The sequence below is a fragment of the Polyergus mexicanus genome, unplaced genomic scaffold, assembly GCF_030449975.1.
Source record: "Polyergus mexicanus isolate NDT 795.1 unplaced genomic scaffold, iyPolMexi1.0 SCAF_3, whole genome shotgun sequence".
Classification (NCBI taxonomy): Eukaryota; Metazoa; Arthropoda; class Insecta; order Hymenoptera; family Formicidae; genus Polyergus; species Polyergus mexicanus.
The window spans coordinates 12,796,575-12,822,595 of record NW_027223323.1 but is presented as its reverse complement, the minus strand read 5'-3'; the positions used below and the strand labels follow the sequence as shown (position 1 = coordinate 12,822,595).

The 26,021-nt window shown below is 34.0% G+C and overlaps 3 protein-coding genes across 7 annotated transcripts in view; 1 reads left to right on the top strand and 2 right to left on the bottom strand.

Moving 5' to 3' along the window:
• Dtn (transmembrane protein 132C dtn) overlaps positions 1 to 5,373 on the bottom strand; it is a 118,908-nt gene extending 113,535 nt beyond the window's left edge. Inside the window, exon 1 of the mRNA XM_070293459.1 lies at positions 5,000 to 5,373. Within this exon, the coding sequence (XP_070149560.1) occupies positions 5,000 to 5,120 (121 nt within the window). The 5' untranslated portion in view covers positions 5,121 to 5,373. The remainder of the gene's footprint in view (positions 1 to 4,999) is intronic.
• A 2,386-nt stretch (positions 5,374 to 7,759) lies between these two features.
• Positions 7,760 to 17,569, bottom strand: LOC138932010 (ras-related protein M-Ras). Of its 4 annotated transcripts, XR_011446720.1 has the most exons (6): positions 17,449 to 17,569; positions 16,813 to 17,136; positions 16,292 to 16,608; positions 15,933 to 16,177; positions 9,700 to 10,035; positions 7,760 to 9,338 (listed from the first exon to the last, which is right to left on the bottom strand). XR_011446720.1 is itself a non-coding variant. In XM_070293462.1 (4 exons), the coding sequence occupies exons 2-4, from the start codon at positions 17,000 to 17,002 to the stop codon at positions 16,088 to 16,090; spliced, it is 597 nt and encodes a 198-aa protein (XP_070149563.1). In that variant the 5' UTR covers positions 17,003 to 17,136; positions 17,444 to 17,569; the 3' UTR covers positions 14,471 to 16,087. The 4 variants fall into 4 exon arrangements, 2 of the variants coding, with proteins under 2 accessions (XP_070149563.1, XP_070149562.1); XR_011446719.1 differs by lacking the exon at positions 7,760 to 9,338 and having other exon boundaries at positions 9,622 to 10,035; XM_070293462.1 differs by lacking the exons at positions 7,760 to 9,338; positions 9,700 to 10,035 and having other exon boundaries at positions 14,471 to 16,177; positions 17,444 to 17,569.
• Positions 17,570 to 18,550: 981 nt separating this feature from the next.
• LOC138932008 (116 kDa U5 small nuclear ribonucleoprotein component) lies at positions 18,551 to 24,522 on the top strand. Of its 2 annotated transcripts, none has more exons than XM_070293456.1 (8): positions 18,551 to 18,595; positions 18,969 to 19,253; positions 19,511 to 19,782; positions 19,867 to 20,558; positions 20,637 to 20,866; positions 20,998 to 21,716; positions 22,959 to 23,239; positions 23,606 to 24,522. In XM_070293456.1, exons 2-8 carry the CDS (start codon positions 19,008 to 19,010, stop codon positions 24,109 to 24,111), a joined length of 2,946 nt encoding a protein of 981 aa, XP_070149557.1. In that variant the 5' UTR covers positions 18,551 to 18,595; positions 18,969 to 19,007; the 3' UTR covers positions 24,112 to 24,522. The 2 variants fall into 2 exon arrangements, with proteins under 2 accessions (XP_070149557.1, XP_070149556.1); XM_070293455.1 differs by lacking the exon at positions 18,551 to 18,595 and adding an exon at positions 18,605 to 18,718.
• Positions 24,523 to 26,021: the final 1,499 nt, after the last annotated feature.

The window sequence follows — 26,021 nt, the reverse complement described above, 5'->3', positions numbered from 1 at the left end:
TTTGTGAATTGTTTAAGAATTTTCTGTCGCCTAGAGAAGATAAAAATATCGTATAATGTTATATGTATATTAATCTTTAATATCTAAAAAAAAAGAGTTTGCATAGAATATATGTGAGCATCCCGCTTGTGCAATCTTTTTATGCAAAACATTGGTCTCATCTCTCTCGTGGCGCAAAGATCTTTTATGCTTAAGATATGATAAATTTAAAATTTATCATCCGGAAGAGCTTTTAAAAATTTACGAGCTCCTAAAATATACACATATTTTTTTTTAAAGCAGAAGTGTACGTTTAGAGCGTTATACGATTAAAGTTGATTCGGCAATATTCAAAATGGACACAATATACATGATACATTTACTTGATGTATTACAAAATTCGAATTTTTCGTTTGTTAAATCAAAAATCAGAAAATATATTAATTCATTTAAGAAAATACATGATATATTTAAGATAATACAGAACTGTTTATAATTTTGAAAATTTGATTATTCCCTTAAAAAAAAAAAAAAAAAAAAAATCGAGAGAGGTTAGTGTTTTTACAAATTTTGTATGTAAAAAACGACAAAAATCTATAACGTCAATTTAAAGATTTTTCCATAAATGGCAAAACATAAAAATTTTTCAAAATCCTCCTTATTGCAGTATCCGATTTTGAGTAATATTGGAAATATTTGCACGCTTACTTTTCGTCATCACGGCTGTATAAGTTATGCATGAGCTAAACCGATGTGCGAAAAGCGGAGTTTTCTCGTGTACAAAATCGGGGCACAAGACCGATAATATCAATGTACAATATATTCGTTGCTTATATATATATATATATATATATATATATATATATATATATACAGGGTGGGTCATTTATATTGAGACACCTAAATATTTAAAAAAATAAAGCAAGATAGAAAAGAATGTTTCGGACAAAAGTTGTTCGGTTCTAAGGGGGTCATAAGATGGTGCCATTAGTTTGATGTTGGGTGGAGGCGCTTCGGAGATTTCAATGTCAATCTTGTTTTATTTTCTTTACACCAATTGATGTCTCTCATTTTTTGAGCTTAAAATATTAAGGTAACATTATTGCAAAATAAATAATTTTATGTGAGATATTTCATAGTTTATGTAAAATTATGTGTCGAGGTAAAGTAATAAAATAAAGTATAAAATATCTCGTAAACTATTAAACTTTTGGCCATCATACCCCTATAACCTTTTATGCAGAATATTGTAAGGAATCGATTTACGTAAAAAAAAATTGGGGTGTTTCCATTTAAAAAAAACAAGATTGACATTGAAATCTCCGAAGCGCCTCCACCCAAGATCAAACTAATGGCACCATCTTATGACCACCTTAGAACCGAACAACTTTTGTCCGAAACATTTCTTTCTATCTTGCTTTATTTCTTAGATATTCAGGTGTCTCAATATAAATGCCCCACCCTGTATATAAAACCGTAACTTGATGTAATTAGAATTGATTGTATCGCGCTAATTGGCAATTCTTAATTTGTCCGAAGGTCCCGGGGAGCGTGCGAGATATGAAAACTCATTAATATCCAAATTACAATATCGTCTCATTAAGAAGAAAAAAATATTATGAAAGTAAAAGAAATTCTTTCTTCTCTCTCTCTCTCTCTCTCTCTCTCTCTCTCTCTCTCTGCGCGTAATTACTAAAAACAATCTCTATAAAATCATTAGTCGATTATCGATGCAACTACTTTGCTTCCTCGATAACGCAACGCAACTTTTTTTGCTGCGAGTTATATCTCCTTAAGTTAATTCCCGTAATTCTTATTATCGCGCGTCTCTGCAAACGCTCTTTATCGCGTCCAAGATACAAAAGAGATCATCAAAAAACGGGTGTGTGTAATCAGATGGGCAGCGATCTCGAACCATCTTAGAATGCCGGAAAAATCGGCGCGGATCCGAAAATATAACGAAACTGTAATAGAATTCTTCCCCTCCCTCTCTCCTCCTCCTTCGCTCTTCTAAAACGCTCTCCGTCCTTCGCTCTTGAATGAAACGGCGCGCGTTTCAGGACGGCGTTAGCGGTACACGCACCCGTGCGTGCCCCGCACGTGCTGCATACGTAATGCCGCATCGACGCGCCGAACAAAGCGAGACGCAAGTGCGTAACGCGCGAATCACGACGATCTAGTGTTAGGCGTCCCCCTTATCCCGCACAGAAGGATATCCGAATCATCGATGGGATAAAAAGTTGCGCGCGAAGCCATCGCTTTTACTTCCTTGACGAATGGATTGGAAGTAGGTGAATGATACAAGGAATAAAGGGGAATACATTAGGATTAGGAGAACCTCGTTGGGGATATACAGGGTGTCCCATTTTAGAGGATCCACTCAAATATCCTCAGAGACACTGCGTTAAATCGAAAAATGTTTCAAACAAAAGTTGTGTGGCTTCAAGGGGGCCATAAGATGGTGACAATGATTTGACCTTGGAAAATCATTTGAAGGTCATGTGAAGGTCAACTTTAAAATCTTAAATGGAAACCCCCATTTTTTATTTAGCATTCTTGTAGCTGACATCGAGAGCTTTCCAAAACACTATAACAAAGTATTTTTTCATTAAGTACTTTTTGAATTATTTTATATTTTAATCTGACATATTTTGATATAAAAAATTAAATATTTCGTAAAATATTCAGTTTTCGATAATTTTACCGTAATACTTCTATGTACAGAATATTAAGACAATTAATTAGTGTAAAAAAAAAAAAAAAAAAAAAAAAAAAACAAATTGTTTAAAAAAATACATTGTAAATAATTTTCTTAAAAACAATTTTTTTTGTATACTAATTGATTTGTCTCATTATTCTGTACATAAAAGTATTACGGTAAGATTATCGAAAACTAAATATTTTATGAGATATTTAATTTTTTATATCAAAATATGTCAGATTAAAATATAAAATAACTCAAAAAAGTACTTAATAAAAAAATACTCTATTATAGTGTTTTGGAAAGCTCTCGATGTCAGCTACAAGAATACTAAATAAAAAATGGGGGTTTCCATTTAAGATTTTAGAGTTAACCTTCACATGATCTTCAAATGATTTTCCAAGATCAAATCATTGTCACCATCTTATGGCCCCCTTGAAGCCACACAACTTTTGTTTGAAACATTTTTCGATTTAACGCAGTGTCTCTGAGATATTTGAGTGGGTCCTTTAAAATGGGACACCCTGTATGTATTTCTCCGCGTGGGAAATTCGCCTCGTTCTCCCCTCGCAAATATTCGAGAGAAATTTCCGAGAGACGTAATTCTCGGCGTAAAATGTAAAGTTTCGAGTTCTGTAATAATTCTCCCGAATGAATTGCGGATGCCAAAGAGTTTAAAAAAATCATGGATAACGGAAAAAATATATCGTATGTTATTGGTATTGTCAACATCTGAGCTGAAATTCTACCGTATCTGATTCCGCAGCTATTTATCGAAGATATTCATCCCCATATAAATATCTCCGTTCATAAAATGGCAATGGACAGCAATAATTATCCGCTATTATGTCATTCGGGTTTAATGTCACCCCTAAAATTACGCCATTACCGTCGTAGCTCGAATTACCGCGGCTTTTACTTCACTTACAGATAAAGTGATAATAGATATTTGACACGTTGGTGTACGAGCAGAGACGAGTAACGCCAAAGGGCATTGGGCAAAGGGATTGAACGTCGCACAAAAAAAAAAGAAGAAGAAGAAGAAGAGATCCATTCTTCTACAATATTACGTGTTAACGATACTTGTTGATATCGTTCATTATGGAAAAAAAAAGTCGCTTAAAATTATGATAATAGCAAATCGAATAGTTTCATACGTTTTAAGAAAGAGAGAGAAAGAGAGAGAGAGAATCGTAATCAGTGAATAAATTTATTATTATTAATAATAAGTAAAAATATTAAATCCGAGGAAAAAGATTCTTAGATTACACAATACGTGTGTGGCCCGAATTTCTAAAATTTTTTTTCAATAAAAGATTCTTATTTTTTATATGTACTTTAATGTATGGATGATGTTTTATCATCAGCTAATTTTTTTTTTCTTATATATATAATTATGATACAATCATACTGTGAAAATATTAGTTGAAAAGCATCTGAACCAAATCTTTTGTTAAAATATATCTACAATTATAATTCCATTATTTGAAAAAAAAAAAATAAATAAATAAATAAATAAAAAAAATGTACTAATTAAGTTTTGATAAATGTGTCATTTATATATATATATATATATATATATATGCGGGTTCTAATAATATCAATTTAATTGAAATAAATTGCTTAAGAACGCCCAAGAAACAGATACAATATTCATTCGTATATGTAAAAAATATTTTTTTAAATATTTTTATGTAAAAATTATAATAAGAGTATTTATCTCTCTTTATCTCTCTTACACACGTGATTTATTACACATAAATGTAGGCAACGTATTTGAATAAAAATATTTTATACATAACTCGCAATTGTAATAAATTTCTCTCTCTCTCTCTCTCTCTCTCTCTCTCTTTTTCTCTTTGTTACGATGTAATTCATCACGTAAACATAAACGTACGACACATATAAAAACATAAACATACTTGGCGACCTTTTGTATATAACACTATAACAATCTTGCGTAGTGTCTAGCACGAAAATTAAGTCCGTATCAAAGCTACTTATGTATATAGTCATACACGTGTTCAACCCCCCCCCCTCTCTCTCTCTCTCTCTCTCTCTTTCTCTCTCTCCCTCATACATTATATTTTATTGTCATTATGCCGACCGTAAACGTCGAAGAATTTTCAAATATATCAAGTTTTTTGATATGCTGGACGTGATACGTAACGTGAAGAGAGAGAGAGAGAGAGAGAGAGAGAGAGAGAGAGAGAGAGAGAGAGAGAAGGGATCAACTTCACACGGTATTAATGTTCGCGGGTAGAAAGAGAAGACGGCGCCGTACGTGCGTATGAATATGAAGCCGAGAAAAGTACTCACCGGCAATGGCGACGAACAGGAAGAATATCCACGTATCCATGAGTCTGGCGATCGAGAAGAAGCCGCCGCCGCCGCCGCCGCCGCCGTTGATGCTGGTTGGGAAGGCTCGCCTCCTGTCCATCACGCACCGAGACGCATAGCTTATCTTGTCACTTGGGATACCGCACTCCTCTCCCTCCTCCTCCTCCTCCTCCTCCTCTTCCTCTTCTTGCTTCGCGCTTGCGAGCGCACCCACCGATCGCGCGAAATCACCGAAAAATCCTTTCGAATTCGCGGGCGAGTCGTTTTGCGCCAACTTCACTACGTTGTCTCTCGACGGGAGTCGTCCTGCCGCGCACTCTCTCTCTCTTCCTCTTTCTCTCGCTCTCTCTCTCTCTCTCTCTCTCTCACATCGTACTCGCGACGTTCTCACACGCAGGTGTCCCGCACACTAACGAGCGAATAAGAGCAAACGAACCGATAAGGACGTCTAGGACGACGACGACGACGCTACTCGGCGTCCGCCCCCTCGCGCGCTCCTCCTTGCGGAGACGTGCGCGTCTCTACGCGTGCGTAGATATGCACCGTGTTACGCACTCCCGTCGTCCGCGTGTGTACATATATGTGTATGCGTATATGTACTTATGTTACCTCGCTTGCGTTCGTTGCTATGTTCACGGTGACGGATGCACACGGAGATGAAACGTTAAAGCACTACCGGCGCCCGCGATGGAAACAGATAGACAGGATGCACAGAATAGTCGAAACGTCAACGACGACGATGATGATGATGATGAAATGAAGCACGACGGCGAGATTACACGCGCGACGCGGAAAAGGGAGAGGACGCGCGAAGCGGAGAGAAAACGTTTCTCAACGACGTGAAGTGCGACGTGAGCGGCGCGTGCACAGACGACCGACCGTCGTGCTCTCACCGTCGCGTTGCCCGGAGTATTGACCGACTCGGCTACCTACGGCGCAGCGCAAGTAGTGGCGAGGACGGCGGAGTGGGGGAAGAAGCGCGCGAAGAGGGGAAGGAGAAGGGGCAGCAGGCATGCTCAGTGATCAGCGCCTTGTAACTAATCTTACCGGCTGCGCGCGCACATCCAATCTTTCTGACGGCTTCTCCGCCAGCCGGCCGGCGCGACGCTGTGTCTGTGTGTACGGTATGTATATGTATACGTGTGTATGTGTGTGTGTGCACGCGGCGGTACATGAATTGAAATCGAAGCGGATCGCGGCTATGAGAATGTCGTTAAAACCACACTTCTCGTCGGTAACAGTTTAGATTGGCTGTCGCCGATATATCGAGATCTTAGACGTCTACATAAATATTAATAGAAGAAAAATATCGATGTATGCAATTCGAACATTAAAGAAAATAAAGATGTTTTTTTTTTTTTAATAAAATATCAGTTTCTCGTTCAACATCGATGTTTCAAATTTTTAAATTACCGAAGAGAAGAATATATAATATAAATCTAAAAACTTGGCGAGCTATCATAAATACGTCATAGAATAATCAAAATATCGTTTTCGATAATTGGAAGAATGTATCGTTGGTATTTTTATTTCTAATATATATATATATATGATTCGTTGTAGAGGAGAATATACAACGTCTCTATAAAAAATAATTGTCAAACAATTTCAAAATATTAAACGCGAAAAACCAGAAAGATAAACCGATTATAATAGTTTATTTATTCCTTCCACTATCAGTTATAAATCTACGATAATCAATTTTCATAAAAGACTATATATACTGTGTGGCCCATTTTAATCCATCCGGTCGAATATCTCAAAAACCAAGCCCGGAAGAGAAAAATGTTTAAAACAAAAGTTGTGTGGCTTCAAGGGGGCCATAAGATGGTGACAATGATTTGACCTTGGAAAATCATTTGAAGGTCATGTGAAGGTCAACTTTAAAATCTTAAATAGAAACCCCCATTTTTTATTTAGTATTCTTGTAGCTGACATCGAGAGCTTTCCAAAACACTATAATAAAGCATTTTTTCATTAAGTACTTTTTGAGTTATTTTATATTAAATCTCTTTATGTTTATAAATATCGAAAATGCGTGAAGAAAGTATTACAAAAATATAAATAAGAATAATGTCTTAATTATAAAAATATTTTCTTATAATCCTAACGTAAAGTATTAAAAATTCATGATATCCGATTTGTACTGGACAAAATAGTCGTCCAATATTTTTCCCGATATTCTCGAGTACTATACACTTATTTACAGAAAATATTTATTCTAAGCAATTTAATTTCCCTCGGTAATTTGATAAATCTTGTTTAGCGATGTTTGGGGTTACGGTCGCGCGGAGTTTATTTGATGGAATTGTCGCACATTCGCACCACCCACGCAATATACTGTCATCTGCGCATAATACCGACAGTCGTTCGACTTTTCTCGTCATTTTTCCGATACTACAGATTTTCTTACGAGCGATATTTATTCTCAAGAATTTTATTAATACGTTTAACAATACTCGGAGTCACTATCAGCGTAAAATCCACTTGAATAAAATTGTTCGCGCTATTGACGTGATACACCGTATTATACGACAATCGTCCGATATTTTTCTCGATATTCTCGAATATTATACACTTACTTACAAAAGATATTTGTTCTGAGTAATTTAATTTCTCTCAGTAATTTGATGAAATTTAATTTAATCGTACATTTAAAAAATAAATTTGACTAAATTTAATTTAATATATTAAATACATTAATAAATCTAATACATTTAATATATGCTAGTACATTTAAAAGATAAATTAATTTTTTTATCAACTAAACTTTTTCAAGATGTGTAAGAGATGCTAAAGAACGATATTTTTCCAACAGGTTCGGTGTCTATCTCTCAAAAATATGCGAGTTTTAATAAAATCGGAGAAGGATACTGAACATCTACCCTTTATTTCTTGAGATTAATTCAAGTGAAATTAATATATAAGAAGAATGTTCTATAATCTGTTCTGGTATCCCCGATTATTAATGAAAACGCATAAAGCTCACCGGTTACTAAAGCGGTAAAATATGGCGCGTATCTGGAGGTAACGTCTCTGATATAAGTATAATTAATGTCGGAATAAAGTCAAGACGAGATATAAAAACGTTTAAAACCACCGCATTCTCTCGGTTGCCCCAGAGATGAAAACTTTTATCGCGCTTGATATTGCGATAAGGCATCGCACACCGCATGCCGACACTTGGCCATTGTTGAGAAAGAATTCTATAGCCGGTGAGACGCGATACAGAAACGCAAACGAGAGAAAGAGAGAGAGAGAGAAAGATTATTAGACTTTTTGTTAAGATACTTCCCTACGGACAACATGGTTGCAAATATTCTCTCTCGCTCTGTGGCGTGACCTACTTTTTCGATTTTTTTCTTCATGCAAATGCATGTGTACGCGATTGCCTCAGAGACACGCGGAAGCAAAAACGGAATAATAGTCGGAAACAATACATCAAGCGAGACGTATTTTTCCGATATTTCACCTTGACGTAATAACGTCGACGAGAAAAGGAATCAAAAGGATGATCCGGTCCCTCTGCATCTCCCTATTACCGTCGCGATTGATTTATTCATCTTAAAGTTACTTTGACGTGTATTTTAAATGCGCGCATGCGAATTATAACCAATGCCATACGATGAGCGTGTCCGAAACGCTTTCGATCAATATTTTGAGGATTTCGTATTTCTAAAAGCATTTCTCCTGACACGAATTTGCTTTCAGATCTGAGGGATCGTAATCCTCAGGTGTCATCCAGTGCGATATTTAACACCTTTCTCTCTATCTAAAAAATAAAAAAAAAATAAAAAAAAAGAAAATTCTTTATGATGTATCAATCTCTTCATTTCCCGACTTTTATTTTTGATGTCTGTTATCGGAATTGCGATCTCTATAAAATTGTCATGCTTCATGCGAAAGTCGATAACGTATGAAATATATTTTCTTGTGAAATATATAATCGATATAGCAAGAAAACACTTGCATAATTAATATACACGCTTGTTATTGATCTCCGTTGTGTTTTTTTTTTTTTATGTTTTGACATCTCGCATCATTTCAGATTGGTCCAATCTATTTTCGCATCCATTATATTTAAATACAACATATTATCCGTCAGTTGTGCGCCATTTATTTAACTCTGTTTCTCTTCTCTGGGAAGTCTGGTATATTAAGTGGTTGCACAGACCGCTTCTCTCTATTTAATCTTCATTTCTCATCACATTATCACATAGCATACAGCAAAGCTAAGCATGAAGGTACATATCCATTCGAGAACGAGTGTAGATAAGAGACTAGCACACAGTCTGCTTGTTGTATCTCGTGATAACGGCTAAAAATTTATAAGCTTAACATTTATAAAAATAGACTCCGTGTCCTCTTTAAATAAAAATAATAGTGTCTTTATTAAAATTTGTAGTAATATTTCTATAGAATGTTTTGTAACTCAAAAATAATAGATTTACACGTGTATGGAAAATCAATCGGAAAAATTATTTAAAGTAATTATTTGCAAAATTGCATTTTATAATCATTTTTAAATATCATCGCAAAGGACGATGCGTGTAAATTCGTTATTTTTAAGCTGCATAAAAACATGCTAAATATTACACAAATGAAAATGCTCAAAGATGCAATTGCGATATATAATTATTATTTTCGGTTAATATTTTGTCAAATATTACACAACTCACGTATACATATGTTACAACGTGCTTCCTGTACTTCTCGATGAATCTTTACCAGTATTATGTACCATTTGCGCGACGGTAATGACGTTAGTTCGCAGTTACTCGCACGTGGCCCTCGAAAATGGCACGTCGTGTGCCGTCAGTACTCAACACTTGGCGGGGTGCTTTTGTCTAATGCTGTGGCGACGTTTATTGGCCAATTGCGTAGGTACGCACGCACCGCAATATACGCACTGCTGGCTCGTATCGAGTAGTTAAGTGGCCTCCGGTGTTTATCAACGGAGAGTACTTTAAGCGTGTCCTGATCCCGCTTGAATTTTCACGCGAAAAGACGTGACTCTAAATAGCATAGAATTATATTATATTATAACTCTGACAACGTTTCATCAATTACTCGCGTGTTATGTACTTACATATATATATATATATGTGAGTGTGTGTGTGTGTGTGTGTACATGTGAATAAAAAAATTATTAATAATCCATTTATATAGGTCAATATATAATTTCCAATTTTTTATTTAATCGCACATAAATATACTTAATTATATGTATATTATATTATATATATTTCACATTTATATAAAATTAAATACCATAAAACTATTTAGAATTATTATATGTCCCTATATAAATAAATTATTAATGTATAACATTTTTTATCCATCGAAATTTCACTCTCAATCGCGTTTAAATTTCTCGCGTTCTTTAAAATGTTCCTTGACCAATAAAATATGCATCGATAAAATTATTATTATAAATCTCATTATTTGCAAATAATATACGTAATAATATACGTAATATATATGTGTGTGTCAGATATTAAAATAAATGCAAGATAGAATAAGATTTATATATATTTTGCGTAATCTGTTATATATTTTAAAATGGACATATAACTATTTTCAGTCCAATTATTCATTATAAAATTTTATCGATTTTTTTTTTTTCTTTAGTAAATATCCGTGGATGTAAATTTTTATTTTAACCTTTAGCTAAAAAGCTAAAAATCAAAAATAAAATGGTATGTCAGTTTTGGCGATTTTCGTCTACTATTTTTACAAATAGGACGAATACGAATGTCAGGACTGCATGTAAAATGGAGCGGAATATATGAAAGAGGCGCGCAAACACGGGTGACAGTTGTTGTAAACACGAGTTATAATTTATTATCAATGTACCTCATACATACAGACTAGCACAGTTAGTGACACGCTCAGAAATCACGCGCAATCATACACACGCACACACGTTTCAACAACAAAAAATAGTTGCGCATCTTCACGTGCATACGTATACAAATATACTCGCACACATATATACTCTTATATATACATATATATTATACGAAAAATTATACATATCAACATGTACATACACCCATGGACATACACACATGCGCACAGTATGATGTATAATATACATCCGTATTTTTTCTCGGTTTTAATATTTTCGTAAGGCGGAGTAGAGGGAGGAGAGCAAATTCTCGTTTTGCTCATCCTTTTCAAAATATATAATTCTCGTAACTAACTATACATACATACACACTCATACATGTGTGTACATATGTATGGTATACAGAATAATGTATGTTGCAAAGTTATACTCGCGCCTATTTATTCTCTCGTCTTTTTCTTACTATATACCATATAGTATTTCGTGTTGCATCTCGTTCTACATTTTTTTTTTTTTTCCACAGTAATGTAAAAGTTGTACATTCGCACGTGCGATGCGACGGTAATAGTAGTAGTGAACGCGTGGGCGAACGATAATGATAAATTCTTAAGAAAGAACGTTTTTCGACAATGTCGAAGTTCGGAAAGTCAACCGTCCTTCTCGCGGTTAGTCTTTCGATGATTTGACACTCACAACCTTCTGCATTCTTTATAATCCTTTTTCGTATTTTCATTATCACAATGGTTCAATATATTGACTTATACATATATATTTCATATTAGATGATCTTCTTTTACTTCTAGAAGCAGGTGACGAGGATATTATCGATTTTTTCACTCTGAAAATAAATCTTTTTTTCTATCCTGTTATTTCGTGACGTTAACGCTCCTACGATTGAATGTAATATAATATTTCATGGTCGCGTTTCTAATTTCAATTTTGTAAATTTTTACGCGACCAGTCTAATCTCTTGCTGGAAGCTTCCACTTTTTTCTCACTTCAAATTAAAATTTCCTAGTAATAGAATTATATAAGATAAATAAAACTGTTTATAAAATGTGATGGATATAAATTATATGAGAAATATAGAAATTCTTCAGTATTTCTTATTGAAAAATTCTGTTATTACTATCTTCCTTTCGACCGATTATCGACTAATGCACACTCGACAGATTGCGTGTGTTGAGTTCTAGATTTGTAAAATAAATAACTTTACGGATTGATAACGTCTTCAAGTACGTATGTCGTATATAAATGACGTAAAGCATCTTTGTAAAAAGTGAATATTACATACAGATAAATCCTCAACATATACATAATTGCATTTTGGAGAGATCGAAATTGTATTCGGTATTTAAAAAAAAAAAAAAATTGTAAGAATTAATTGTGCTCTTTCTTTCTTTGATTTAAGAAAGAAATTTCTCTTTCGCACTGTGTTATATCGGCGGAAACGACATACGATAGTTTGACGCCTTAGTTATCTATGCATATCCATAAACGTACTTAAGTATACGCGAATTGCGTTCTATTGTTATAAATATGTATCGCACGCTTTCCTTTTTTGGTCTCGTTCACGCGCACGAGTGGACCTCATCCGCCCACGCATGAATACAATCCTGCGCGTTCCCTGTCCTCGTGTACTCTCATGGACGGCGATATAAAACGACGTAGCATTATTACAGATCATATGACATGTGAGTATCCGAGGAACGCTAAATCCTGAGTATCTAAAATTTCAAAGAGTGTGAATTACGCGCGACTATAGCGACGGTTTCGCTCCCTCGTAGCTTTATCCCATATAATGATTAATTAAACGTCTTTGACAATCGTTTCTGTTACGAGAACAACAATCGGAACATCCTTACGATCGTAATGAAACTGAGTTTTTCGTGCATGGTTCTGATATTGTTAAGTATACAATATTTCGCGCACAACGAGGGTACAAAAGAGTTCGTGGAAGTTTCTTTTTACCTTAGCTTTTTTAAAAATGATATAGAGAATGTGTGCATATATACACAGATTCGCGATGAGAGATGTTCTGTCTTTATAATCTTAGATAATACACACATACACGCACACACACATACACTTAATATAAATACGCTTTTATATGTGTGTATTTACAGGATGGTCCATTTTAAATAACGTATTTCGATTTTGCTGAAATTAATTCTGAAAAGGAAGTTTCAAATCAAAATTCGCAGAGCTTTGAAGAAAAAGAAGATGATGCTGGCACGAGAGCTAGATTAAAAATTTTATTTTGAGCTTCCTTATCTGAAAAATTAATCATTTGGACGAAATTAAAACGTGCCATCCTGTACATACTTCGTTTTTCATTATTATATTCATAGATCCAAACGATTTTAGATAGAGCCTTCATCAGCGTACACTAAACAGCACACACACTCTGGCTCTATACAATCGTATAATGAATACAGCACCCTGTTCAAAATAATTAAAAAGGATCACTCTTCCGGATAATATATATATACTCTATAGATTACAAAAAGGAGAAACATAATTGATAAAGAGAATTTTTTTCTTATATTTTTACGTATCGAATATTCGCTATAAATGATTGAAAAAGTAATCCTCTAATTGTTTTGAACATGATGTATTTTTTATGCCTATGTAATATAAAAAATTATAATAAAAAATAGTGTTGCACGATGAAATCTAACTTGATATTAATTATATGTAACGTCATTTTATGACACTCTAACAGATTGCATGCTAATAGTTGCGTGAAAGACTTTGCAGAGCACTTGTATATAACACATATATTACTCAAGAAGTAAATAACATCTCTCTCAAGTTATTATATACAAATGATAATCTGAGATTTTGTGTAACAGCAGGATTTTTACGTACTACGATTTTGCGCGCAGTATAATTAATTAGTACGTAATAAGGCTGCCTCGATACAATACGTTTGTTGCTAATATGTTAATAGTGTGTCCACCCGTAAGAGAAAAATTGCCTGTAGTATAATAAAGAAAGTTTTTTTTATAATCCTATATATAGAAATAGTATAAAGAGTGTGAGAAAGTACTTGTAAAATAATGAAAAAATAATTTATGTGCAAGTTTGTGCGACCGCGCGTAAAGAAATGTGATCGCGCGAATTAATTATTCTCTTTGTAATTAACATACAGATTATACGCGTGATCTGTGTACAAGATGCGAAACGCGAATACCAAGAATAGAAATTTTTCACAAGAGTAAGAAATATATAATCTGTGATTAAGAATCATTTCTCAAAACACATAACATTAAGTTTTAGCGTATATAAATGCGCACACATATAGAGATGCTTTCTTAAATATATAAAGTATATAGATTTTCTCTTTTACATTTAAACACTAATGTAGGCCATATTCTTTTAATATATAAAAAGGTCTGATATATACGCGTACGTATATGTGAGAATTCAAAGTAAATTAATATCATCTAAAAAATATTAAAAAAACAACAATTCATTTATAGACAATCATATAAATGGATAAATTATATAAGTAAAAGTTTTAATATTATAAAAAGATGATGATATCTTCATCCAAAATCAGTATAAAAAATCAGTTTTTTGTTTATATTAAGAAGAATATATATATATATATGTATGTCGTATGTGTATTAAAGGAAGTAAAAACAAGTCTTATTAAAATTGGATTTAAATGAATTTTTAAAGCATCCTTGATATAATATTGGTGAAAAATAATTTTTTGAATGATTTGACAAATATATTGATGAAATAAAAGTTTAAAAAGATATAAAAATTATCCGCACCATATACACATGCCTTTTTTATTTATTTTTATAGCAATTAAAAACAGTCTTATTAACGTAATATCCAATAAGTTTTCTTTTTATATCAGACCTCTATGTACAAAAATCAATAATTGGTAGCAAAAACAATTGCTACCACACACACACACACACACGCAAACACACACACGCAAAGCTCTTAACATTAAATATTTTATATATTTCTTATATTCAAATTTATAACTTCTTAGATATCAACAACTAATACATCTTTGACAATAAAGCGAAAATCTTTGTTAACATAGAAATTAAATCAGGCGATATTTTTATGTAATTGTGAAACGATTAACAATGTGTATGTGTGTGTGTGTGTGTGTGTGTGTGTGTGTGTGTGTGTGTGTGTGTGTGTGTGTGTGTGTGTGTGTGTGTGTGTGAATAACTGAATAATATAACAATCATTAATAAAAATGTTCGTCTATATAATAGATATTTTATAATTTTAATCGATTCTCTATCATATTTGAAAAATTATCTAATAATCGCGCGCATTGGTATTAAACTTTTTGTTGTAACTTTTTATTTTTTATTTTATGAGTACAAAATAAAATAATGTATAATACTGTTTTATTTTTATTAGTTATGCAAACAATTAATGTAATCAATTCTCATCAATATATTTCTAGTATAGAAAAATGGAAGGGTTCAAGTCACAAAAGGACACACATTTAATGTGCTTAATTTTAGAAAACGTGATAAAATTTGTGAGGAGAATATTTCGACTATAAGAGAAAAGAAAAACGATATCATAATAAAATAAATATGCTTAAAGCTATAATAATATTTGAAAAGTGAGCTCGATATACGAAACCATTATAGTCATTTTATGACAAAGATCTCTCTTACATGGAGAAGAGTAAAAAACTCCTCTAATATTATGCATTGTGCAATAAAAAACGCTCAATTCCATTTTTTTTTTCCGATGATAGAAAATTGATGTGTACGTACAAGTAGAGACGTGGTCTCGGTTTATCATATTGAGGATGAACAGTCAATATCTCCAACACTTCCTTTTTTTTGTGACAGATATCATAATGGATTAATCCTGAACTATAGATTCGAAAATTCTAATTTAATTTTCGCGATACAGGTGTCAGAGTTCTCTCGTTTCGCATTGGCACGCTCTCTGTGATACTTATTCTCCACAGATGTAACATCCACAGAGTACAAAGCAAAAGATACTTCATAGCAGTTGTTAATGCTATGACAGGAGGAGCAGAAGGTAAGAAGTCATAGATACCTTATACTGAAGAACAGAAGAAGCGTTCTTTTTGATGAATCTCCTAAATTCAAGGACGTACTCTCTCGGGAATAAAGGCGTTGCACGATTATGATGCAGCACCATGGTCCTTAGTTCTTACACAATTGTGTGTACATATACTTCGTCTTTGTAACTTATAAAATATTACATTTCCTCGAACGCCGCCGTTTTCTTTGATTTTTCTCCAATTCGGCTGGTGGTTGATTTTTGATAATACGAACAACCTTGAACAAACATCATAAATCATATCAATCCTTATATCAATCTGCTCTATTAATTTGAATAATATAAATGAAACTAACACACAGTCTATTATATTTTCATCTATCCGTTTTTACCTCGTGAAATGCAGCATCTACATTTAAAGGTGGATCTTTGGCAGAAGTTTCAATATAAGGTATGCCCAAACGATGAGCCAATTCTCTTCCCTGTTCCTCTGTGACTTTTCTCAAATGCACCAAATCAACTTTATTGGCCACCAATAGCATAGGATAAATATCTCTGTCTTTCACTCGTAGAATTTGAGTATGAAAATTGACAATATTTTGATAAGATTGTTTATCAGTCACAGAATATACTAAAAGAAATCCATCACCTTTACGCATGTATTGTTCACGCATAGCACTAAATTCTTCTTGACCAGCTGTATCCAACACTATAAGAACACAAACACAGGTATTCATTAGAGAAGTCACTTTTAATGTTCTATAACTTCTAATAATCTCTCACTACCATCAATTTCTTAATTATTGAATTTTTGTGAACGGAAAATAACACAAATTAATACGATGCATCAATAATAAAATATTTAGATATATAAGGTATTTATGTAGAAAAAAAAAAAGGGTAAAAACTTTACCGTCTAAGATACACCATTGGCCATCTATCTCCGTATGTTGTATATAACTATCTTCAATAGTTGGGTCATAATCTGCGACAAACAGTTTCTGAAAAAACTGTATCGTAAGGGCACTCTTGCCGACTCCTCCATCTCCAACAACGACCAGCTTAAAGGTCATAAGGTTGTCATTATTAGGAGGACGTGTCATTCCGCCTCTGGATCGTCCACTCCTTCGCCCGCTGCTGTTCCTACGTCTGCCTATTCTGCCAACTCTTCTAACGTATCTTTTTGGCAGTGCAACCGCTCGTGGGATGGTAAATTGTTTCGTCAGCTCAAGAGATTCTGCAACAATCAACAATAGCGTTTAAGAATGTCTTACACGGATGTCAAACGATCAAAATAAGTCGATATTTTTTTATCGTTCACAAATAAACAAGCGAAACCCTCGGCATCGTCGACATTAGCGGGTGTGTCAATTCCGCGTGCAACAATGTGAAAGTAAACTCGTTCTTGGATCTTCTTCTTCGATTTTTTCATCAAGAGACACTTTGCGGATTTACGGTTTACGATTCGCGCGCAACAAGAGACGGGATATTATTGTATATTTCGCGTAATAAAGAATTGAATCCCGTAACAAGATATCGCTCACCTCACCTTACATGATCTGCCACTTCTGCTTCTCGTGCTGGCAGCTGTCAGTTCGTAGATATGTACCGTGTGCAAATATATCCGCGCGTGTATGCGTAAAATGTTTTGCGCGACATACGGCGAAAGAGTACTAATATACGTACACACATACGCACTTTCACGCATATACGCATACAACAGAGCGCGTGCGCGCCGCATTCGAGTATCATTTGCAAGTACGCTAAGACCGTAGACATTAGTGTTATTAGATGGGCTCCCTTTTTTGCGCATGCGTGTTGAAGTGGTATTAAAACGAAGTAATTAAATCTAAAGGTGCCTTTACATCGCAGCATCGAGCGTTAAGCGTCTGCGCAGAATATTGTTGCCCAGAATTATATTTATTTCGTTTATTTTATTATACAATAGATATATGTGTGTGTGTGTGTGTGTGTATATGTTATTATTATTAATCAGAAATATAAAACGTTACTACTCTAGCAGTGTTTAATTAAAGTGGTTAATTAAAATAAAATAAAAATACAAATACAGCAAGAGATTTTGGATGATTGAAATATTCAAATAAATAAGACACAAAAAGGGATTGACGAATGACAAAATGATACGGTTTGAAAAACTATTGTTAAAAGTAGAAAATTAAAGAAGCAGAATGTTATAAAAACATGTAGAAAGAAAATTTTATGATCCCAATTTAATCATTTTTAAAAGTTAGGAATTTTTAGAAAATTAATTAAAAACATAAAATAAAAAAATAATATGGACAGATTATAATTATTTATTTACGTAGCTATCTCTATCATTTCCAAAATTGAATGCCATTGTTATGTCGCGCATGCGCGAATCGTATTAACAGGCCTCTCTTCCGTTCTTTATATTTATGGTTGCAAATAAGCGATACCAACCTTCTCGGTTATCTATAGATTGGTAATATGCTAGTATATTAGTATCATAAAGGAAGATGATTGGCCGCGTTCAGTAGAGAAAACCGCTTAGTAGCAATCGAATGTGATTGGTTCTTACTTTTAGAACCAACGAATCAACGTCGAGTGTTGACAAGATGATAACTGAGCGCTTTCTTTACTGAACACGGCCATTAGTATATTGCCACTAACTTCAGAAGACATATATTTGCCGGTTACACTTTACGCAGTTATTTGTAGGTTATGTTGACAAACACCTTGAATTAATGCATTGGTTCATTATTATATATATATATATATATATATTAATATCTAAAACTGTAATAAAATAATAATAATCGAAAGCAGAGCGAACAAATGTACGTGTATACATCTTAAAATTTTAATTTATGTTACTATTAACATACGATTTGCTCCTAATCGTCAAGTTGTTTACATCGTGTGAAAAATGCGCTAAAAGTTGATAATAGTTAAATAATAATATCAATTATTATTTATCTTATTATCTTATCGTAGTGATTATAAAAGTGATTATATAAAGAAATGTATAACATGAATGTGTATATAAAAGTTGAAATAACAAAAATAATTTTCGATTCTTTAAACTAGATACCGAGAGGAAGAAGCTGAGTTAATAGAAATATCAAAATGGATGCTGATTTGTATGATGAATTTGGAAACTATATTGGTCCTGATCTGGCATCGGAGAGCGAGGATGAAAATGAATATGGCAATGTTGGTGATGACGCCGACGACAGAGAACGGTCCGATGAGGAAATGGAGGAAGACAAGGATGAGTCACGAGAACAAGTGGAGCAAGGATCTTCTATGGCAGTTGTATTACACGAAGATAAACGATATTATCCAAGTGCATTAGAGGTGTACGGACCTGAGGTAATAAAGCATATTAATTTACAATTTAAAGCAATTTATTTTTCTTACAATTCTTTTATATATATTCTATTGAAATATAAATATCCTTATGATTTATCAATAAAAAAGCAGATGTATGTTCAATGTTCAATGTACCTTCAAGCAGAGATGTTACTGTTCAACTATATATATATATATATATATATATATATATATATATATATATATATATATATATACATATATCTTATGTACTTTTTTTCTATAAATACTTTTAGGTAGAAACACTTGTGCAAGAAGAAGATGCTCAGCCACTAGATAAACCACTGATAGCACCTACTAGAAAACCAAAGTTTCAAATAAAACAGCAACAGTTGCCTGAAACGACATATAGTATTGAATTCTTAGCAGATATAATGGATGCTCCACATCTAATTAGAAATATAGTTTTGCTGGGACATCTTCATCATGGCAAAACTACTTTGGTTGATTGTTTGGTGCAACAAACGCATCCTTATATACACAGTATAACCGACGAGAAACCATTGAGGTATGTATTGAGATGTATAATGTAGTTTTTATTTATTGAAGTAATCACATGAAAATAAAACCTAGTTTATATATATATCAATAGGTATACGGATACATTGTTCACCGAGCAACAGAGAGGTGTTTCTACGAAAGCAACTCCCGTTACTCTTCTCCTACAAGATGTCAAATCCAAGTCCTATCTTTTGAACGTATTTGATACACCAGGCCACGTAAATTTTTCCGACGAGGCGACAGCTGCGATCCGTCTGTCAGATGGCGCTGTACTGATCGTCGATGCGGCGGAAGGTGTGATGCTAAACACCGAACGTCTACTGAAGCACGCACTTCAAGAGAAGCTCGCTCTGACAGTCTGCATAAACAAGATAGATCGTTTGGTATTAGAGTTGAAACTGCCGCCATTGGATGCCTATTACAAACTGCGTCACATTATCGAGGAGATCAACGGATTGATAGCGTTATACTCTTCGGATGTCGAGAATCCCGCTTTCGTTTCGCCTGCTGTCGGAAACGTGTGTTTTGCCAGTTCCGAATACAATGTATGCTTCACTCTGAAATCGTTCGCCGCGCTCTATGCCAGGAATTATCCCGGACTCAACCCCAACGAGTTCGCCAAGCGACTCTGGGGTGATATTTATTTTAATCCTAAAACGCGAAAATTCACCAAAAAACCGCCGCATAATACAGCGCAGCGAAGCTTCATCGAGTTCATCTTGGAGCCTCTTTATAAGATATTTGCGCAAGTCGTCGGCGATGTAGACACGACGTTACCAAATGGTAAATTTCATTTCCTCTTTCTCTTTCTTATTGTAACTTGAAATGATTTCGAAAAACAATTACATTTTATGCGTGCAGTTTTGGACGAACTCGGCATACGATTGACATCCGAAGAAATGAAGATGAATATACGACCGCTGCTAAGACTTGTCTGTACGCGATTCTTAGGAGATATGTGCGGATTAGTCGATATGTGTGTCGCTCACGTACCTAGTCCGCAAGCGCACGCACCTAATAAAGTACAACATGTCTATACTGGTCCGATAGACACGCCGCTCGCGCAGGATATGGTTAATTGTGATCCGGATGTTAGTATTTTAATTTGAATCTTAACTATTGCGATTTAATTCTATTAGATTTTAGTATCAGATTTTTATAAGAATTATGATACATTATTAATAGCATTAACGAATATATGAATAGACAAATGTTTTTCTAGGGAAGATTAATGATCCACAGCACAAAGATGTATCCAACCGAGGATTGCACCCTGTTTGTAGTGCTTGGCAGAGTAATGTCTGGCACGCTGGAAGCGGGACAACGCGTTCGCGTGTTAGGCGAAGCATATTCCCGCACGGATGAGGAGGATTCACGCGTTCTTACAGTAGGTAGATTATGGATCAGCGAAGCGCGTTACTCGATCGAACTGACTCGGGTGCCCGCAGGCAATTGGGTTCTCATCGAAGGTATCGATCGACCGATTGTGAAAACCAGTACCATTACGGATCTCAATAATTCAGAAGACTTGCACATCTTTCGGCCACTCAAATTCAACACGCAGAGTGTCATCAAGATCGCTGTCGAGCCGGTCAATCCGTCCGAATTGCCCAAAATGTTAGATGGTTTACGAAAAGTAAACAAGAGCTATCCGCTGTTAGGCACGCGCGTGGAGGAAAGCGGCGAGCACGTTGTCCTAGGAACTGGCGAACTCTACCTCGACTGCGCGATGCACGATCTCCGTCGCATGTATTCTGAGATTGATATAAAAGTGGCCGATCCGGTGGTAGCTTTCGCGGAAACAGTAGTTGAAACCAGTTCCCTCAAATGTTTCGCTGAAACGCCGAATAAACGGAATAAATTGACAATGATAGCGGAACCACTGGAGAGAGGTCTTGCCGAGGATATAGAGGCCGAACATGTCCGTATCACGTGGAACAAGTAAGTAACAGTATAACATTTATATATGCTTGCTATTTTTCTATTGTATACATTGTTTGAGAATTGATGAAAAAGAATGAGATTTCTATTTTCTGAAATTTCTTGAATCTATATTTTCATTAGCGAAAACTAGTTGAATCTATAATTCGAATTATAAGTGATGAATTTTCCATGAATTAAATAATAGAGTATTATATATATTTTTCTGAATTTGACAAAGAATTTGAAGAAATTTTGTTTGAAATTTGAATTTTGGAACTACTTAGAAGTTATTATAATTGAGTATTGAAAATCGAAAAGTTATTAAAGAGATCTCGCTGGACAATTTTATATACATATTGATTACAAATTTCATAAGAAATAACATATCACATATTCCATTATTTTCGCTCTTCAATTTTGAAATATATTATATCATCAGTAATATGGACCGTTTATTTTGAAAGTGGTGCAAGTCCATTTTCTTTTGTTTCGAGAAAATTAAATGTTAGCAGATCTGACAATTAAAAAATATAGGTTAATTATGTGAAGTCTGGGAATGTTTGTACTAATTTATCAATATGTAATTTGATTATATAAATTTCTTTTAGGCGAATTTAACTAAAATAATATATATTTCCAGGCTGCAATTGGACTTACACCACTTTCATAATTAGTCAATTGTAACTATCATTTAATTTCAATTTTGAAATAACAAATATCACTTAAAATATATTTCATATTAATCCAATTTTGTTTATAAATAATAACAAGAAATAAAATAGAATTAATATTTTTTATTTTGAACGTTAATTATATTTATATATTGTTAAACTTAATACAAGATATTCGTATTATTAATTATTTATGCTCTTCATGTGGCAGTGTTTTGAAATATTCATGATGCACAGGAGGTATATAAGGTAATAGCTGCTGCATATCCTTATATTTTTCGTATGTAATAGGCCTGGCATCGTGATGGAAATTGGACTTACACCACTTTCATAATCAATGGTTACGCAATTTCTTTTACCGACCAATTTTAAATTGAACAAAGCATTGGCATTTTTTAAGATATTAAATACTAACTAGTTATAAACAAAAAGTTTACACTAAATTAAGCATAAATTACGTCATATCTCATTTTTTTAAAAAAAGGACTTACACCACTTTCAAAATAAACGGTCCATATATATACATCCAGTATATTGAAAAAATATATATTATGATCTATTTTTAGTTGATTCTAATTTTCTCTTCCAGAAAAAGATTAGGAGAATTTTTTCAAACAAAATACGATTGGGATTTATTGGCAGCACGTAGCATATGGGCATTTGGTCCTGACTCTACAGGGCCTAACATCCTAGTGGACGATACTTTACCTTCCGAAGTAGATAAAACACTATTAAACAGTGCACGCGATGCTATCATTCAGGGCTTTCAATGGGGAACTCGCGAAGGACCATTGTGCGAAGAGCCGATCCGAAATGTCAAATTCAAGATTCTTGACGCAGTCATCGCACAGGAGCCGCTGCATCGAGGAGGTAATTTAATTAGCGTCGTATAATATTATAGTAAATTAATTTATAATATTATAGTATGTGGTATAAAGAGAATATCGAAAGTACACATGGCAAGGAAATTGAGATTTATATTTAGATAATATCCATAAACACATTTTGTTTAAAGCTTGGAATGTAGAAAATATTTTAAAAATTTCTTGCTTCAACAAAAAGGATTTTTGTCATACATATAATCCTTAATTTCATCATAAAGACATGCATTGCATACATCTAAAAAAATGTTCATATTTTAAAGAAAAAGTTAATTCTACTGCATAGATGAAAAATTCGTAAAGGAAAGAAGAATAATTTTTATAATGTGCGTGTACCTTGATTCCGTGTCCTCAGGTGGTCAAATCATTCCTACCGCTCGACGTGTCGCATATTCCGCTTTTCTGATGGCGACACCACGTTTAATGGAACCTTATCTATTCGTCGAAGTGCAAGCTCCCGCGGACTGCGTGTCCGCTGTTTACACAGTCCTGGCAAAGCGGCGAGGTCACGTAACGCAAGACGCCCCGGTGCCGGGTAGTCCGTTGTACACGATCAAAGCCTTCATACCAGCTATCGACAGTTTTGGTTTTGAAACAGATTTACGGACGCACACCCAAGGTCAAGCGTTTTGCCTTTCTGTCTTTCACCATTGGCAAATCGTTCCCGGTGATCCTCTGGACAAAAGCATAACTATTAGACCGCTGGAGCCGCAACCAGCTACCCATCTGGCCAGAGAGTTCATGCTGAAGACGCGAAGACGCAAGGGTCTGTCCGAAGATGTTTCTATCAACAAGTTCTTCGACGATCCTATGTTGCTGGAGTTGGCTCGGCAGGATGTACTGTTGAATTATCCTCTCTAATTTAATAAATATATATCATACGAATTGTGACGTGATACATTGTTAAGCATTAAATTTTTTTACAAAGAGTAACGTACATCCTGTACGATTTCTTAAACTGCGCATGATTAATTCTGTATTCTTCTTTCTATCGAGATATTTCTCTAAGGAATCTAAAAGATTTATTGCAGATAAAATTCTTCATGGATAACCCTAGAGTGGAAGATACTCATCAATTGTTTTCAGAAATCAAAACTTTAGAAACTCGCTCTTAGAGATTTTATTAGATTATATATTAATTACAATTGTAATAGAATTGATATATGTAATATCCCGATATGTAATACGTCTACATTATTTTATCCATCGATGAAATAGATGAATACTTTTCATGTAATAAGTGTATATAAAATAAGAAATACATCTTTTCTATTGTACAACACATATAGGCCCTGAAAAATAAATAAATTTGGTAATAACGAAATATAATTATATAATTAGATATAGCGTGATCATACATATATGCTATTGATATATTTATTTTATCTTTTTTGGTCTTATTCTTGCTTCGATGATTTATATGATATTTTTTCTGGAAAATAAATCAATCTGCTGTTTCATTATAATAGAAAACGATCGATCGGACTAATATTTCGTGGTTTTAGAGATATTATAAAATATTACAAAAACAGTAAAAGGAGAAGCTGCAGTTAATATATTAAGAGAATAGTAATAGATTGCAATTAAAAAATATTATCTACTGCTCTAATACTTTTTTCTCTGCAAGTTTTAATAATACATATGTTATTTTTAACTTATAATTATATACAATTTCTTACATGAAGCATATATTTTTTAAAATATAATAATTTAATTAAAATGCAAAGAGATCAATTGATATATAGAATGTCCCAGATTTACCGCGCCATCTGCTAATGGCAGAAAAGCCCTTCTTCTTGAACCATTTACAACACGGAAATTATTGATGTTTCCGTTGATATTTTTGCTGAGGAAAAATCGTCTCCGAATGATCTCAAGGATCTATCATTAGCAAGTGGCGCGGTAATTCTGGGACACCCTATATATAATATTCTCATATACCAAGAACAATATAGTTTATTTAAATCATTATTTTTTTTTTTAGCGAGTATAATATTTATAAACATGTGTGTGTCTCATTAATACGATGTATTACGGGATTAGGATATATACAATGTAATTTGTAAATATTTCTCATTTTATATTATTTATATATTATTATAAACGTGCGTTTGAAAATAAGACACGTCTTCCCCATGAAAACGGATAACCCGCTCCTTATCGTTCAAATCCCGCATCTTCTTTTATAACCGGATTTCATAAGTTGGAAGCAAGGAACGGCCCTTTTTTTCCCTGTCTCCTCTCTTCCTTCCTCCCCCCCCCCCCCGCCGCTCCATTTTATTTCTTTATTACTCTTTGCCGAGATACCCCCCCTTCTTCCGATCCGATCTATAAACCAGAAGCGACGAATATCTTCTCAATTTCCCCTTTCTTTTTTTCTAGTTTCTAGTTACTCCAATCTGAGATTAATATATTCAATCAAATGGACAAGTTAGCGTAGCATAGATAAGTGAATATCGAGGACAAAGTCATCATTCACGTTAGCTTGAATAAAATTAATCAAAAAGACTCCATCCATAGACGTAGAATAAATATAGACTCCGATCAAGTGCTGCGTCCAACTTGTTAGAGAGAGAAAGGTGGCTTCAATAACAGCCTTCGCTTTCGATTGTATAAAATGTAAAAAAAGGGGGGGGGGAAAGAAAGATCAAGGACATAAGTTAAAGAAAGATAAATACACATCCGTGAAACATTATATGTACTTCTTTTCGAACGCGCGTTCTATATTTATTATGTATTCTATGGGTTTCGCACCGCAAAAACGGCCGCCA

Excerpts from the sequence above, each read along its gene's own strand:
- LOC138932010 (XM_070293462.1), bottom strand. The coding sequence starts at position 17,002 with ATGACACGTCCTCCTAATAATGACAACCTTATGACCTTTAAGCTGGTC. Across the intron at positions 16,609-16,812 it reads CCAATGGTGTATCTTAGACG|TGTTGGATACAGCTGGTCAA; the intron begins GTAAAGTTTTTA and ends GTGTTCTTATAG. Across the intron at positions 16,178-16,291 it reads TAGATGCTGCATTTCACGAG|GTTGTTCGTATTATCAAAAA; the intron begins GTAAAAACGGAT and ends TGTTTGTTCAAG.
- LOC138932008 (XM_070293456.1), top strand. The coding sequence starts at position 19,008 with ATGGATGCTGATTTGTATGATGAATTTGGAAACTATATTGGTCCTGAT. Across the intron at positions 19,254-19,510 it reads TAGAGGTGTACGGACCTGAG|GTAGAAACACTTGTGCAAGA; the intron begins GTAATAAAGCAT and ends AAATACTTTTAG. Across the intron at positions 19,783-19,866 it reads ACCGACGAGAAACCATTGAG|GTATACGGATACATTGTTCA; the intron begins GTATGTATTGAG and ends ATATATCAATAG.